Genomic DNA, 16,224 nt, shown 5'->3' with positions numbered 1-16,224 from the left:
ATCCTGGATTTAAAACGCATGAGTCATATTTGTGTGAAAACGTTTCAGATTAAGATGCGATGGTGTCAGAAGATCCACACTCTGCATCCCGATGAAGTGGTCCGGCCGAGTCTCAGCTCTGGTCCTACAGGTCTGTTGTAATAAGAAATGTTTGATGGTTCTCTCAGGCCAGCTTAAGGCCAGGTTTGTTTCTCTCTCAGGTCTCGGAGCGAAGCGTCCACTTTTATTTGACCAAATTCACTGCACTTTTGAAGGTATAAATAAAATCTCTATAACTTTTTACGATATACTTTTATAGTGTAATATTGCCTTGTTTATTTTGTACTTAAAATAACTATATAAAAGTTATTTAATTATGTATGACAATGTGGACTATATGGGAGAACACTGCTAAACTGTTAATCAACATTATATTGTTGTTTTAAAAGTGGTAAAAAATCAAGTAATGACTACTTTAATGATAACACACTTGAGGCACAAAGTGGGGTTAAAAAGAAAAAATATCTTCCTGGATTACGTTATGATTTAGAGATAACACAGTGCATACTTTTCCCACAAAGCTACGCTTCAAACCAAACTAGTGCAAAGAGAATAGCTGACCAACAAAGCCATATAAATGACCCCAATGATAATAATATCAATAATATAGCTTCATATAAATATTTGGTCCCGTCTTATCTCTTAAAAAACAAATCTGAAAGGACTTTGGTGCAACGTGAGAACAGCACACCACCTGACATACTTATTTTTGAAAATATTTTTAATTAATTAGTGTGTCCATCATGTTTCTGTCCGTGTGGAGGACTCATCTCGTCATTGTGTGTCACAACAACAATACAACATGTAAAACAACCACTCTTACAATAATGGGACTGTTCAGGCTGATCCAAAGATATTTATACACAAATATAAAAATCTATATTAGCGATGTTGATATGACCAAAGTAGTAAAAGGTATTCATTGTTTCTTTAGCTCATCTCGAACAGTCAAATGAGCTAATGTTACAGCGATGAAGCCTTTCAAAACAGGAGACACATTTAAAGGACCATACCGGTGATTTTGAGCCATTTCCCACAGATCGGATAGACTGTCAGTGTTTGAAAGGTTTAATTCCTCCAGTTCCAGGCAGCTGATTACATTCTGTATCTACATTGTTGTCCGTTATTATTGTTTAAGATTAACATACAGAACAGATACAAATGGAATCTAGTGGCTGCCTAGAGCGGTGGATGAAATACAAATACAAAAGCAAACATTGAAAGTATACGTGATTCGTAGTTGAACCACACTAGTTTGTTTCATTATATCAAATTATAAAAAAACAACAATAAGATAAGCATCAAAACTAATCTATTGAACAAATAATTGGCTGAGAACTCAGTGTGCCGTTTTCTGATGCGACTTCAGGCTGGACCGCTGGGTGAAGCACTTCCCACACAGCGAGCACTCGTAGGGCTTCTCTCCGCTGTGGACCACCGCGTGTCTGATGAGGTTGCACTGTTTGGTGAAGCTCCTGCCACACTGCTGGCAGCTGAACGGCTTCTCGCCCGTGTGACTCCTCAGGTGCTCCTTGAGCTGACTGAACCGCATGAAGTTTTTGTCGCAGTACGTGCAGCTGAACCTCTTCTCGCCGATGCCGGACCTCCAGGGTGTCCTCATCCTCCTCGCCAGGCCGAAGCTGCGGCTGTGCCCGCAGAAAGAAGAGGCGGCCGGGTTTGGCGGCGGCAGATCCTCGTCTGGGTTCGTGGCCTGAGGAGAATCGGCGTACTGATGCTGTAATTGTTGGGGAATCAAGCACTGATCCATGGGCTTAATCTGAGATAAAGCACTGTGCTCTTCATCAGGTTGAGGTCTCTTATATCCGAACGTTCGAGCTCTTCTTCTGGCTCGTGCTGCACTCGCCACGACTGAACTTGTTTTCCCTACACAGTGAATTCGAGGCACCACGTCCTCCAGAAGGAGTCCACTTTGAGACGGGAACGTGGAGGGAAGTGGCTCAAACTGTTGCTCGGCAGCCGAGAAGCTCGGATCAGCGGCGTCTCTGCACAGACTGGACGACCACAGGTGTCCGTCCCCTTCCTCCGCCTCGAACTTGAGGGCCGTATCGAGAGGAGCCGCATTCTCGTCAGGCTCTTCCTCGTTCTCGTGTTTCACAACGAGCCCTGCCTCGCCATCCGGCTGCTGCTCTGGGAAAGTATCGTAGCCGTCTGTTGGGGAAACCAGAGATCCGGGGTCGGCCGGGCTCTCGGCTGAGTGGTAATGCTCTACGAAGCTGTCCGTCTGGGCAGTTTGGGAGGCGTCGAAGTATGGCGGCCGCTCGGCTTCGGAGACTAAAGAAAGCAAAGGAACCACACGTCATCTAAAAGGTGGAGGTTTTTAAGCTCTCAGTGGAAAACATCTCATATCGGCCATCTTTTTTTAAACATTCAAATAGCACAGCAATTTACTTCTTTGAACATCTTCCTTTTATAGTCGTAGTTCTCGGATATTAAATGATCCATTATTATTATTGAAGAAGCAGATTCAACACTGGATTCAAGTTCAATAAAATCCCCTCAAAACAAGGGCAACTAGACTAGAACCTGCACTGACCTCTGACAAGAAGAAAGACGATTCAAACGCAACCTCTGGACCTGAATTAACTTGCAGTTTCGCTAGTGCTGCCTCCAGTTCATTTTGAGTGATGGTTTATGGTGAATGACTCGTGTTAAAGTCGCACATCAAGCCAGCGATTTGTAGCTTGATTGGCTGCCTGGTTGTACTGAATGTGTAGCTGATCATGGGTGACAGAACCTGTACTTGGTGCAGGTGTGGAATCCCACGTGACCCCAGTGTGCAAAGAAATGTAGTTATGCTCGTCACATGCTCTGCAATTATGCACACGCTGCTACGACGGTATGAACCTGTTGCTGATCATGTGACGAGCAGCTGAAGCTGATGTTTGTGTTTGAACTCACTCGGTTTGTCCTCCGGGTCGTTCTTCCACATGTCCTCCTCTGCACGCTCCTCTTTGATCAGTACGTGATCGCCATCATTAGCAGGCCCCAGGTCTGCACACTGCAACACCAGGTTCAACGTTAATACTCACACAGGGGAGAATGCTCACAGCAGTAACGCCCACCTCATGCAAGTAACATGAAAACCCATCTGCGCTGAGTTCACATGAAGCGGATGTGGAGGAAGTTTTTATACTCTTTACATTTCAGCAAGACGTATGTCTATTGAGCAATGATACAACTTACAATGTGAAAACGTACTAAAATGCCATTTATTTTGTTTTACGTGTTTTAAACTCACAAATGGGTCCTTATTTATAAAAAAAAAAAACATAAGATTCCTCTGTGAAGTTGGGCTCAACAAATTAAATCAGACAAAAATGTACTTTTCATAATCAATTAGTTGTTTATGTCATATACCAAAAAAAAAATGTGTGCGTTTCACTCATCAAATGTGAGAATTTGTTGCTTTTATCTGTTAAATATAATAGTAGATTGGATTTTTCTGGGCTTCCGGCAGTTGGTCAGATAAAACAAGCAATTTAAAGACACAACTTCTGGCCCTATTTGATGGCATTTTGTTGACCAAATTATCAACTGGTCCATTAATAATCAGAATAATAAATAATGAAAATACCTGCAGGGGGTGAGTCCCAGCATCCCACCCTGTGCTCTGTGTCTCTGTGTCCAACACTACTTTGACCAAAGGAGAGAATCTCTCGGCTGCAGGAGGATAAAACACTGAGGGGCGAAGAACAGACATACAACACGGTTTATAAGCAGAAACTACAGACAACAACAGGAAGAAGGAAGAAAACAACTCACCTTTCTTCCTGGCTCTCCTCCGGGTCCTCCTCAGCTCTGCCTCCATCACCTCACACTTCCTCTTCAGCTGGTCGATGTCCCGCCGGCTCTGGCTCACCTCCAACCGGAGAACCGCGCAGCTGTCATCCACACACCGGTTTATCTCCGCCACGGCCGCCTTGGCCACGACCTCCATGACGGACAGTAGCTGGCTCTGGAAGCCGCAGTTTTCCATGTTGACACCGACTTATTCCAAAACAATTAAATATATTCACCTGTACGCCCCCGTATGTCACTCACTTCCAGGGTGAACGTACACAAATGGCTGGACAGATACGGTGGACTGGTGCTGTACATTTCTTTCACGGATGGTTGGAGGGAGAGGGTTGCTCGTTTTTGTCACCGCGCCGATAGCACGGGCGGTCTCACTCCCACTCTGCTTCAGTCACATTAATAATAGTTCATCTTTTTTACCAACACACTTCAACATCTGCTGCTATTATATATTTAAACGTATGTTTGTGTATTTAACGTTAGCAGTTTTGCTAGCTCACCGCTATTTCCGCCACTCAGGGACACGCAGGAATCCACAGCAAGTTTACCGCAGCAGTGTCACTTGTTGTGTTACCGTAAAGGTTTGACTACATCCGCACCGCACCATTCAGTGGCGGAAGTCAGACCTCCACACGGTGACTCCAGGTGACAAACTTGCTTATATAGCTAGATATTTCTTTCCCCTTGTAATGATACCTCAATAATGACCTTATAATTCCTAAATAAAAAAACAAATATTTTCATGATTAAGGACCCGCATATTCAAGCATGCTGAAAGTCTAATTAATACGAGCAGAGGATACTAGATCTCGAAAAGGTTGTGAGCATGTTGGGGATATTAAGATAGTGGTTGCATGTGTGTCAATAACAGATATTCAATGTATTCTCTGTTAAGTCACCCGTTATCAGGGATTCTATGTTGCAACCTATAACTAATTTACTTATGGTGTATAGGCCTACATCAGTTATAAGCCTGCAAAAGTGAGAAAAAGCACTCTAATTCTGGAAGATTTGGTCCACTTATTAGCCATTTATGACAAAGTGTAGACGTCATAGCATTTTGGAAAATGTATTAATGGTTAATGATGGCTTTATATAACATTGGTCAAAGAGATATTCACCATTAATAATGGCATTCCGTAACCATTTATAAACATTTAACGAGGGGGTTGTATTCATGACCTCTGACCAGAATAAGGCAACTTGAACATAGAGAATCACAGACTACTATTATAACAACATTTTATCTGTTAGAATATCTTATTATTATTCTGTTCCATACAAAATTCCACAGTATATACCCCCACGGCCAAGTTATATCCAGGTATGTACTTCTTACTGAATGCCTTGAAAACACAATAGTTGAACATAAGTACATTTACTACTACAGTATGCGTAAGCACACACACACACACACATATACAGTGAAATGTATTCCTTAGTCATACTTTACGGAAATGGGTACTTTGGGCTAAGCTGATTAGTGCTCTCTGTGGTTCTGTGTACTTATATGATATCTTTTTTTGGTAAATGCCATGTGGTTGAGTGCAGTACATTGTAGTGATTGCTGCAGTCTGAGTTTTGTTAACCTGTGGTCATTTGTGCGATGGTTGGGATTTATTTGTGACAGTTTTAGTTTCGGTTGTGGTGTGAATTCTGGGTCTCTGAGATAGTTATGCATTGTAGTAATTTGTTGAAGTAAAAAGTACCTTCTGAGCCTTTGTCAGCCTTTGTGGTACTCCTACAGAACTCACTGAGGCTCTGTGTGTTGCTTTAGTTTGTAGGGGTCTAAAATGGCATTGATGCACAAATGACAGTCAAAGCAAACGGGCTGAAAGGTTGATTTTGTCCTATATGTCCACTCACTGTCCATGTTCTTGCTCTTGTGGGTGAGAAGCACTCATGGAGCTCCGTCCACACGGAGACAAACGCAGCACATAAAGGGAAATAGACGTATGGTGAAGATACTCTGAAGTGATTTCCCTACCCAGTCAGCAGAGGCAGAGAAACTGTGGGCCACATGCAGAGAGAAAGGAGAGACACTCAGGAAGTGAACAGGGGAAGTTTAGTGGTTTCTTGCGTCATCATTTTATGCTGCTACTTGTGTGCCGCTGCAGAGTGAAGGTAGGAACACTCGCTTTTTAACGTTTTTATTTCCTCGCGTTTCTACGTTGAAACTCTTCCCTAAAAGTGAGACAGACGGAGAGGGATGGTGGCGAAAGGGATGGCAGGTGTCAGGAAGATGGAGGGGGGGTGGGAAGTGAGTTTGAATGTCTGTATGAGTCTATATGTTCAGGCTTGAAGAGTGTTCAACTTCCGCTAGACTGAGGAACAAAAAAAGGGGGGGCCCGCAATGGTCGTGACATGCGGGCAGGGAGGACAGACCGGGCCTGTACCGAGATCAGTCCTCAGAGCTGAGAGGGCAGCTTTAGTCCGGTCCACCAGCACATAAGGACATTATGGTGTGATTGGAGTGAAACGGTCTTTACTGAATAAGAGAAGTACAGAGTCAAGGGTGTGGCCTTTCATTCGAAAAATAAATTGAGTGCATCAGGGGGGAAGTGGAGAGCCACATATGCGTGCTGAGACTTCGGAGCGATATGTTCTCTGATTTTGGGGGAATCTCTTGTCTGCAACACGAAGCTGGTGTTTGCACACAAACAACATTTTGTTATTTCTATTTTTGCAGGGGGGGAAGGTCAACCAATGTATGTGGAAACACTTCAGCTGTCACGTATGAACTCCGATGCAACGCAGCGTACAGAGGAAGCAACCTGCACCCAACATGCACTGAGGCAAAGGAAGCAGCAGCAGCAGCAGCACATCTGTGAAATGTGCGGCGCCTCTACGAAGTCAGTGGCACATTAACCGAGTTGGGCAACGCATCCAGCAACCACACAGGCAGTCAGTCAGTCTGACGGTCACAAACGGAGTCAGCTCGGGCCGAATGTGAGGTGGACCAGCAGGCAGGAAGAGATGCGGCGAGTTCGCAGAAAAGTGGGGAACAAAGAGAAGGTGTTTGGATGTGATCTGCTGGAGCACCTGACCGCCTCATGTCAAGAGAGTAAGTGAGCAGACTTATTCCTGTAAGCATTTTGAGATGAGAAGCACATTACAACATGCACCGAACAGCATTTAGTACAGACAAACAGCAAGACGTGTGTGACCCCAACAGTGTTGTCTAACCATAGACATCTAATAACTATATAGTGTTTAAATGCAAAAATGGGTGTGTAGATATTAATGTCCTCATTGATCAGGTAAAATACAAGTGTAACCCAATGTTTGTTTTGTTTGTCAATATTTCAAAACTACAAACGACATCCTCTAAAAGTCACCTGCAAAAGAATAGCTGAACAGGAATGATTTTCAACCAGTTTTTCGACCGTCATTCGCCCTATTTTGTCAGAAAATATTTATAAAATGCTCGGTTTCTCATTTTGCCATGATGATGTCAAGAAAATACACACCGTTAACCACACCAGGTCTACTCAAAAGCTCGAAAGAGCAACTCTTGCTCATTTTATATTGTGAGCCTTGTTCCTGAACTCAATAAACTCTTAATATGACAATACTACTACTACTACTACTACTACTACTACTACTACTATTACTACTACTACTAATAATAATAATACTAATATAAATAATAATATCATAATAATGCTAATAACAATTTTACCAGCAATGTAATTCTCAGTGTCAATATGTTCAAAATCACTTACAGCTTTTGAAGCCGTAAGTTTTGAAGGCCTACAATTTTAATTTATATCCCCTACTGTGAATTTTACTTTTACTACTAAGTCCATGTAGCATTCCCCTATCTTGCCATTTAACATTCTTAGTCTGTAGCCTAATATTGGTGGCCCTGTGAGAATGTGCCTTCAGCCAAATGCTTATAAAGTTAGCATGCTAACATTCTCCCAATGACAATGCTAACATATGCTTGATATTAAAGCAGGTGAAATGTTTACCATGTTCACAATCATAGTTGAGCATGTTAGCATGCTAACACTTTGCTGTTAAGCAGGTGAAATGTTTACCTTGTTCACAACCATAGTTTAGCGTGTTAGCATGCTAACACTTTGGGTTAGGGACAAAGTAGAGCTGAGGCTGATGGGAATGTCATTACTGTTGTGGGTGTTTGCTTGTTAGTTGTTGATATATTTCAGGCAAAATTTGTTTTTCAAAATAATTTAATTTTTTTTAATTATAATTTCTAAACTTGTCTTATGTAGTTTGATACAGCTGTCATACCTTATGCTTTGAATATGTTATGATATGATGCTAATTTGGGAAGCAAAACCTGACAGTAAAAGTCGTACAGTGGGCTTGTTGAACTGTTGCACCAGTATTTAATACAGGCATGCTGATTATTTGATGAGGTGCCATAGATGAGGCAATTCTGAAAATACTTGACGATTAAGTAGCCTACCTTATCATCTGTAATCCGTGTTATGTCTTAATGGAAAAGTAATATCATCCATTATCCAATTCATCTTTCTATTTAGATATATTGGAGTTTAGTCACATTGGAAATGTTTTTTTTTCCTTCTCACTTATGTGCAAAACAAAACAAACCGAAACCGTGACTCAAAAACCGCAACACAAACTGAACCGTGTTGAAGCGCACCACTCTTACATCTTTGTACGATTTATCTTGTATATGACATATCTGGCATCAGGAGGTGCTGGTGAACAAGGGTCTGCACAAAAGGACAAAATAGAGTATAAAGGGTGAGATAGTCCACACACTTCATGTTAGATGTGAGGAGGATGGGTTGAACAATTGCAGACCGTTATTAATTTCCTGTGTGAAACTAAAAGTAAACATTAGTCACATGGGACGTGAGTCACGCGGAAGTGACATGAGTCATAAGTCAGTCAAGTTAACGTCAACCACCCTTTTTTCCATGAACCTAACTAAGCAAAACCAAACTCCCTGTGAAAAAAGACATTTAATTTGAGAAGACCTAGAGCGTAAAAATGTGAAGTTTAGGACTGCTGACCAGGTGTGTGTTCGACAGTTCTGGAGTGAGATTGTGTTGGTTTCCCACAGTTCCTCAAGTCTTGCAATGCTGCAGCGAGTTCGTCGAGAAACATGGGATCGTGGACGGCATCTACAGGTTGTCTGGCGTGTCGTCCAACATACAGAAGATCAGGTGTGTTTCTTTGAACCTGTTTCTGTAAATGTTTAATTCACCAAAGTTTGAAATGAGGTTTGTGTATTGTGTTGAAATGAAGTGAATCCGTGTGTGCGTACAAACAGGGGCGAGTTCGAGAGCGACGGGAGTCCAGATCTGAACAAGGACCTGTACCTGCAGGACATCCACTGTGTCAGCTCTCTGTGTAAAGCTTATTTCAGAGAGCTGCCCAACCCCCTGCTCACATACCAGCTGTATGACAAGTTCGCTGTGAGTAGCTCAGACACGCAAACATCACTAAGGTATACAATACCTGGACTTGACTTGATCAAAAGACTTGCAGCTCCTCTTACATTAAACACCAGTGAATTTCGACTTCACTTGGACTTGAGATGAGATAATCATGTCTGAGTACAAAAAAAAACATGGTGGTCAAACAAAAAATGACTTTACATTTGTTTAAGAGCACATTATGACTTGTTAAGACCGGAAAGTCCAACACTTGCCTTGGCATTTGTTTGTGAAGACCTCACACTTACTCGTTCCATCTCTGTAGAGTCCCTCCCCTGCAAATACACATTGGAAGAAATCAATAAAATTGGAATAACCGTGATAAATGTTGCTGATATATTGTTTCGTCTGTGATACAGGAGGCTGTGGCCATCCAGCTGGAGGAGGAGAGGCTGGTAAAGATCAGAGATGTGCTTAAAGAACTACCAGCACCACATTACAGGTACAATCCTCTGCTGCACCGAGGGCCTCTCGTATTTATCCCATGCAGAAGTGTAATTTATAACATCATTGACACAGAACTATATCATTTAACCAATTTACTTCACTTCACTTTCTTGGCATCAGGACTCTGGAGTTCCTGATGCGCCATCTTGTCAGAATGGCCTCATATTCCTCAGAAACCAACATGCACTCCAGGAACTTGGCCATCGTCTGGGCCCCCAATCTGCTCAGGTTCGTGTTGCTGTAAAATATATAATAATGTGTGTTGTTACTCGTGTTTCTCCTTGCTTCTTCCTTTCCAACGTCCAAGATTTCGTGTCTTTCTTCAATCAATCAATGAATCTGTATGTTAAGGTCAAAGGACATCGAGGCGTCGGGGTTTAACGGTACGGCAGCCTTCATGGAGGTGAGGGTTCAGTCCATCGTGGTTGAGTTCATCCTCACTCACGTCCCTCAGCTGTTTCCTGAACAAGGTAGCACGCTAGCCTGATAAAAACCCCTGAGAACACATGCACACCTGCAACACTGTACCACTGACTTACTTCTGCCGTATTCAGGTGTATCAAACGAGAGAAGGAAGTCCCTCCCCTCCCCGTCAGCAGGGACCAATCAGGAGGAAGGGCTCTTCAAGTCTATTTCTGCTCATCCCTTCCCCAACTTTGGTCATATCAGTCCAGGAGATGGTCCTCTACCCATAAGACCGTACCACGCTATCATTGAAGGCACCGACAAGTGAGTAGACTCATTTATTTAGTATGTCTGATTTGCATACAGAGGTCAAAGGTCAATCATTATCAGCTGGTACCTCCTCTGTAGGATGAGTAAAGTGAAAAACAAACAGTGATAGCCAAGATTTAAGTGTTCAACATTGGTGGTGGAAATACGCTTACAGTGTTTTCTGCAGTGAAGACATTACATCACCGATCCTCGACTGACTTCTTTTTCTCTTCTGTGATTGGTTCAGGAGGAAAGGATCGCTCAAAGGCAGGAAGTGGATGTCCATCTTCAACATCGGAGGACGATTCCCCGACCCGCGGAGGAGGCACAAACACTCAGCCAAAGGTACGAAACCTCACCGTGCTCATCAGTCCTGGTACTTACCAGAGCCTTTTCTTCCAATGGATGTTTTTGTTTATTATTTTACCACATTCTACAACAATAGGTTTACACTTTTTAAATGTTTTATATACATATGTACAGAAAGATGGGCTTCCTGACATGGGACATTTCAAATTCCTTTGTGCTTAGTGTCTTTATCGTCACCCTACATTTATATATTTCATTTTCAACAATTGGTTCTTTGTTTCAGAGAAAGAGAGGCCTGTTTTGAGACCAGCAAGAAGCATGGACTCCCTCAGCACCAACCCACAATTTCCAAATGAAGGTGCTGCTTTTCTCACACATTCCCCAACAGATTGAGTCAAAAAAAAAAAATAGATACCATGGATATTCCAACAGAAGAAGAAACTAATATTGAACTTACACTCCTGGAATAAAGAGAGCCATGTTTGGTCAACAGGACATGCTGCCAATATAGGGACTGTCCTATTCATACATAATACTTATTTGGTCAAAAATTTGTTTGAGGGAAGACGTTGACGGTGGATCCTGTGGATTATTCAAAGTTATTATTCAAACAATTGAAAGATGCATCAAATTATCTTTCCAGTCGACTTTAAATGCCATTGATGTATTTATTGTAATGCTCAGAGGAGCACAAACAAATGTTTCAGAGACAGATATGTGAGGCAAAACTGATCATCTTTCATGGCTGGATAACAAGGAGGATACGTGGGGGGAACATCTGGTATCTGATTGAAAAAAAAATATCAGATTTTTTTAAGATACAGAATCACAGTCATACTTTAGATAAAACAGCCTAAAAAATGACATCTAGCCTAATGTAATCTGTGTCTTTTATTCCAGGTAGCAGACGTGGCGCCCCGCGCCCCCCGTCCACCAGCATGTCTCCCAATGTCACCCCCTCCCCCCAGCCTGGCGCCGAGGTCAAGGCATCCACTGGTGCAATGGGTGGCAGCGAATACGCTGTGACCTACCGCCGGGGAACAGGGTTAGTAAGCGGGGGTGCGGGGACCCAGGGCACCTACACTTCCCTCGACCCTGAAGGTTTAACTCTCGCAGACAACGAGACTCTACAGTCCAGATCCCCAGGACTCTCCTCCAAAGGCCGGAGGGCAGCCATGCACATCACAGGGCCCACCTTGGTTACTGTGCCCCTGCACATCACCTCGAACCTGGCATTAGGGGTGCTGCAAGGGGGCGGGGGGGACAGGGTCATCCACCGTGGCAGGAAGAAGGGGGAAGGAGAGAGGGTGGAAGGAAATGGGGGAGGAGAGAAGGTGGGGAGAGGGGACAGCAGAGGAATGGAAAAGAAGAAGGTGGAAGAAATAAGAAAGGTTGAGGAAGAAGAGAAAAATCACAAGGGTCAAGAGAGAGACGGGGAAGGAGCTGTGGATGCGGTAGGGAATACGGTGATAGATGGTAGTGGTGGTGCTGGTGGTTGTAATGGTAGTGGTGGTGGTGCTGGTGGGGAGGAAGAAGGTGAAGGAAAGAAAGAGGAGACAGAGGAGACAGAGGAGACAGAGGAGGAAGTCAGAGAAGAATGTAGTTGGAAGCCGGAGCTGATGGTTGGAGGCCAAGCTGAGTGCGGAGAGCAACGAGCCAAAAGCACGACCTCCACCACCGAGGAAGATAATGCTGGCAATGATGACCCGCATTGGAGTGATTACATGGGTAATTTCACCTATTTCACATGGGTTTGTTAAGTCTGCTTCATATTGATAAATTACATCTAATCTTCGCCCACATTTCACCTACAGACATGAAAGTGGTGAAGACAGCTGACTTTCAGCCAGAGGCGACTCCGCATGCTGACGAGAGCGTGTTTGAGGCCTCCGACGTCCTCAACTCCACCGAGGTCGAGGGGGACGATCAGGAGATGTCTGGCTACGTTCAGGTTAACTTTGAATTTCTGGACCAAATGGACTGCAGCGTCATGGACCACATGGACTGCAGCGTCCCCTATCAGGTGTGTGTTGATTTATCCACAGACCAGGTTTGAACATATTTCTGAACACATTTCATTTGGGATAAAAGACAAACAAATGACTTGCATCTCCCTTGCATTCCTTTCCACTTCCTCTTTTTTCCTCTCAGATGAACGAGTTCTCCGTCGAACCTCCAGGCTTCTCTGACGACGAGTATGAAGTTATGGAGCAGGTTCATCCCGCAGAGCTGCAGACAGACCTGCAGACAGACCTGCAGACAGACGTGCAACCAGGTCCTGAAGCACAAACCCAGAGCCCGACAGAGTTAAATCTGCACAGGCCGCTCAGCATCGACTCACAAAGTCGACACATTAAAACCCGCAGCTTGCCTTACATGACCTCACCCGTCCACGGATCGGAGGAGTTCTGCTCTGAAGAGGAGGGCGCGGTGGACGACAGCGATGATGACGATTACAGCAGTGAGGAAGACGAGAGCATGTTTATGAAAAGCCTTCCCGCTGATTTCTTTTTAAACGATTTGCCCTTCGAGCCCGACACTGACAGACAGGACAGTTGCCCTCTTGAAGGAGTTCTTATACATCAGCCACAGAGCCCCGAGGACGGCGGACGCCAGTCACCGAGCGTCGAATGTTCTGCATGTGAAGAATCTGGAGATCAGGAGGCGGCAGACTTGAAAGACAAAGAAGAAATGGAGATGACAAAGAAAGAAGAGGATGAGATGCCTGTTGTTTGTAGGCAAAGGTGAAACTGATTTCTATTTGACATTTAACACAATATGCATGATCTCATTGCATCTTGACGCAATGCATTGTGGGGCAGTTTGTCTGCAGTAAGGTCTCATCCTCAGAAATTCTTGCTGATCCACATACAATGCAGTGTGAACACACGTCATACTGCAGTATGTAAGTTTGCGATTTTGAACACGAATTACGTAACTTTTAAAGAAAAATAATAGAACACACTATTGCTTCCATTCAGTACTTGAAGGTTTTGCCGCTGCTACCTTACTTATGTGACCTTACTAGCTTATGTTGGACAAGTATATCTTCCCTAATATTAGCAAGCCTCACGTAAATATATACTCAGGTAACTAGCTGTTTTAGTATTTAAACATCTACCATTATCCATAATTACTATCTGCATAGAGGTTAAAATGACTGACTTGGCCAATGAACGCCACTATCCTCTCTTTACAAATACAAAATTAAGCCATTGAATGATTTGATCATCTAATCACAGAATCCCCCCCAAGGTATGTCGCTGATATATGCTCAAGATTCAAATCAAGATGTCGCTGTCTTTAATGCTTCTATCTGTCATCCGTCTGCAGCACAGCGACAGAGGAAGGTGTCATGGAAGATACGCAGAGTGACAAAGAACAACCTCTCACTCCAGAAGCATCAACACACCGTTGCCCTGACTTCCCATTGCCGAGCGACGACGACGACGACGAGTCGAGTGTCGAGGCGGACACGGCGGTCGAAGGCGAGGCAGACGAGTTTGACAGTCTTCCCAGTGATTACCCACCTTGTCATGATGTTCCTCTCGACTTTCCTATAAGGGCAACGGAACAGCCGAGCAAAGAGAGCGACAGCGATGAGGGAGAGGACGGGACAGTACCCGAGGAGACAGAAGACATATGTCAAGAAAAGGTTCTGGAAAGAAAAGAAAGTGATGTGAACATGTGGGAGGGAACCCCCGAGGAAGGCGTTGAAGTGACAGCTGAAGAAATACATGAAGAAAAGATGCAGGAGAGTGTGATATGTGGGACAGGCAAGGAAATGTGTGTCGAAGAACCGGATGTTGTGTGTGAAGCGACAGAGGAGGAGGAAAGTAAGCAGGTGGAGAAGAAGGATGGAAGAGAAAGTGTTTCTGGGGAGGGAGATCTGATCGAAGGTGGAGAGGAGGACGAGCGTGTCGAGGTTTCAGGAGAGCTGGAAACTGACGGAGGAGAGAGCGAAGTTAGAGTAGAGGTAGTGGAGGAACCAACAGAGAAGACTGAAGAAAGGCTCACAGACCCAGAGACGCAGCAAGACATTGAGTCAAATGTACCAAAGACAAGTGAACCAGGAGAAACAATTCAGGAAACCATCAATATCAACGTGCAGCATCATGACAGAGAAGAGGTGGCTTCCAAAGAGATTGATGTCAAAGAGAGAGCTGAAAGGCAGCCAAGTCTAGATAAGCAACTGCAAGAGGTCAGGTGTGATGTGAAGGAGCTGAAAGAGGGGAGAAGGTGTGAGGAGAGTGACAGCAGCCCCGGGGGAGTGGGCAGGAAGCTGGTCGTCTCCAAGCACCCCAAGATTTACCAAGTAAAAGCGGTGCCGGTCGTGCCCCCGAAGCCACAGCACTGCAAAATCACCGCCCAGACCCTCCGACAGCAGCAGCAGCAACGCGAGAGGAGAGACGCCGACAGAGGGGGGGAAAACGCGCCGAGGGCGCCAGAGCAGGACAAAGTGTGCACAGAAGACGGCGATGACGTGGGCAGGGAGAAGAAGGAGAAGCCGACACTCAGGGGAGGGGAGAGGGGGGAGAGGGAATGGAGGAGGGATTGGGAGGAGAGCGCCACGGGGGACACGAGCAGAAACAGTCCCCTCAGCATGTGTTTTGACGAGGCCGTTGCCATAGCAACCATGAGGCGAGAGAAAGAGAAAGAGTGCGAGAAGGAGAGGCACAGGGATTGGGGGAATGAAGTACAGTGAAGGGTTTTTCTTAGTCTATACATTGAGTGACTGTACAAACTATTTTTCTACGTGTAGCATAAAGGGTTGTGCTTTCTGTATAAGGGGCTGTATTGTCTAGGCAACGCTGCTTAACATGTTTAGGTGGCTTTCCTACCATGCACAAACTTGATCTGTGGCCAGGAGTACGAATTAAAAAAAAGTTTTTTTTTAATTGGAGAGAGAGAACTGTAGGGAGCTGACAGGAAATGGGTTGGGGCGATTTGGGATGAAATGCAACAAATCAGGGAGGATGCAACTAGATGGGCAGGATCTTAAGTCCCCAGGACACCCCATCAGGAAGCTTATAATGAATAGCTGCACGTCAGCTACCTGATATTAAGTTAAATAAAACTGAAAGCAAACAACAAGGTGAGATTAAAAGTGAAGTGCTACTGAAACATGTTGAGGATGAAATAACACATGCATAACCCAGAAGTTTCATAGCTTCCATACTCTTGGTCTGTCGAACCGTAAACGTAAAAATAAAGGGATGATTGAATGTATCATTTATGATGACTATCATGTCTGCAAAAGTCAAAGATATTTTTTGGTAATGTGAATTAAAACACGTTTCTGAGATAGTGTTTGTCCTTTATTATTATTATTATTATTATTATTATTATTATTATTATTATTATTATTATTACTATTATTATTATTACTACTATTATTATTGTTATTATTATTATTATTATTATTCATGTTTATGTATTAAAATAAATGTATTTTACCGTGTTT

At 43.9% G+C, this 16,224-nt stretch overlaps 2 protein-coding genes across 2 annotated transcripts; one reads left to right on the top strand and one right to left on the bottom strand.

The window, feature by feature from the left end:
• Positions 1 to 777: 777 nt before the first annotated feature.
• On the bottom strand, positions 778 to 4,369 carry LOC311012531 (uncharacterized protein). The gene is made up of 4 exons (XM_084008006.1): positions 3,823 to 4,369; positions 3,635 to 3,738; positions 2,959 to 3,058; positions 778 to 2,331 (listed from the first exon to the last, which is right to left on the bottom strand). Exons 1-4 carry the CDS (start codon positions 4,034 to 4,036, stop codon positions 1,379 to 1,381), a joined length of 1,371 nt encoding a protein of 456 aa, XP_083864132.1. The 5' UTR covers positions 4,037 to 4,369; the 3' UTR covers positions 778 to 1,378.
• A 1,513-nt stretch (positions 4,370 to 5,882) lies between these two features.
• Positions 5,883 to 16,067, top strand: LOC311012869 (uncharacterized protein). Its single transcript, XM_084008633.1, has 14 exons — positions 5,883 to 5,979; positions 6,545 to 6,919; positions 8,915 to 9,017; positions 9,125 to 9,269; positions 9,650 to 9,732; positions 9,858 to 9,965; positions 10,089 to 10,207; positions 10,292 to 10,466; positions 10,699 to 10,796; positions 11,044 to 11,118; positions 11,661 to 12,488; positions 12,575 to 12,783; positions 12,912 to 13,504; positions 14,094 to 16,067. Exons 2-14 carry the CDS (start codon positions 6,832 to 6,834, stop codon positions 15,463 to 15,465), a joined length of 3,996 nt encoding a protein of 1,331 aa, XP_083864759.1. The 5' UTR covers positions 5,883 to 5,979; positions 6,545 to 6,831; the 3' UTR covers positions 15,466 to 16,067.
• Positions 16,068 to 16,224: the final 157 nt, after the last annotated feature.

The sequence above is a fragment of the Eutrigla gurnardus genome (assembly GCF_963514095.1).
Source record: "Eutrigla gurnardus genome assembly, chromosome: 4".
In the NCBI taxonomy this organism is placed as follows: Eukaryota; Metazoa; Chordata; class Actinopteri; order Perciformes; family Triglidae; genus Eutrigla; species Eutrigla gurnardus.
The sequence above is the reverse complement of the archived record's forward strand: the minus strand, read 5'-3'. Positions and strand labels throughout refer to the sequence as shown.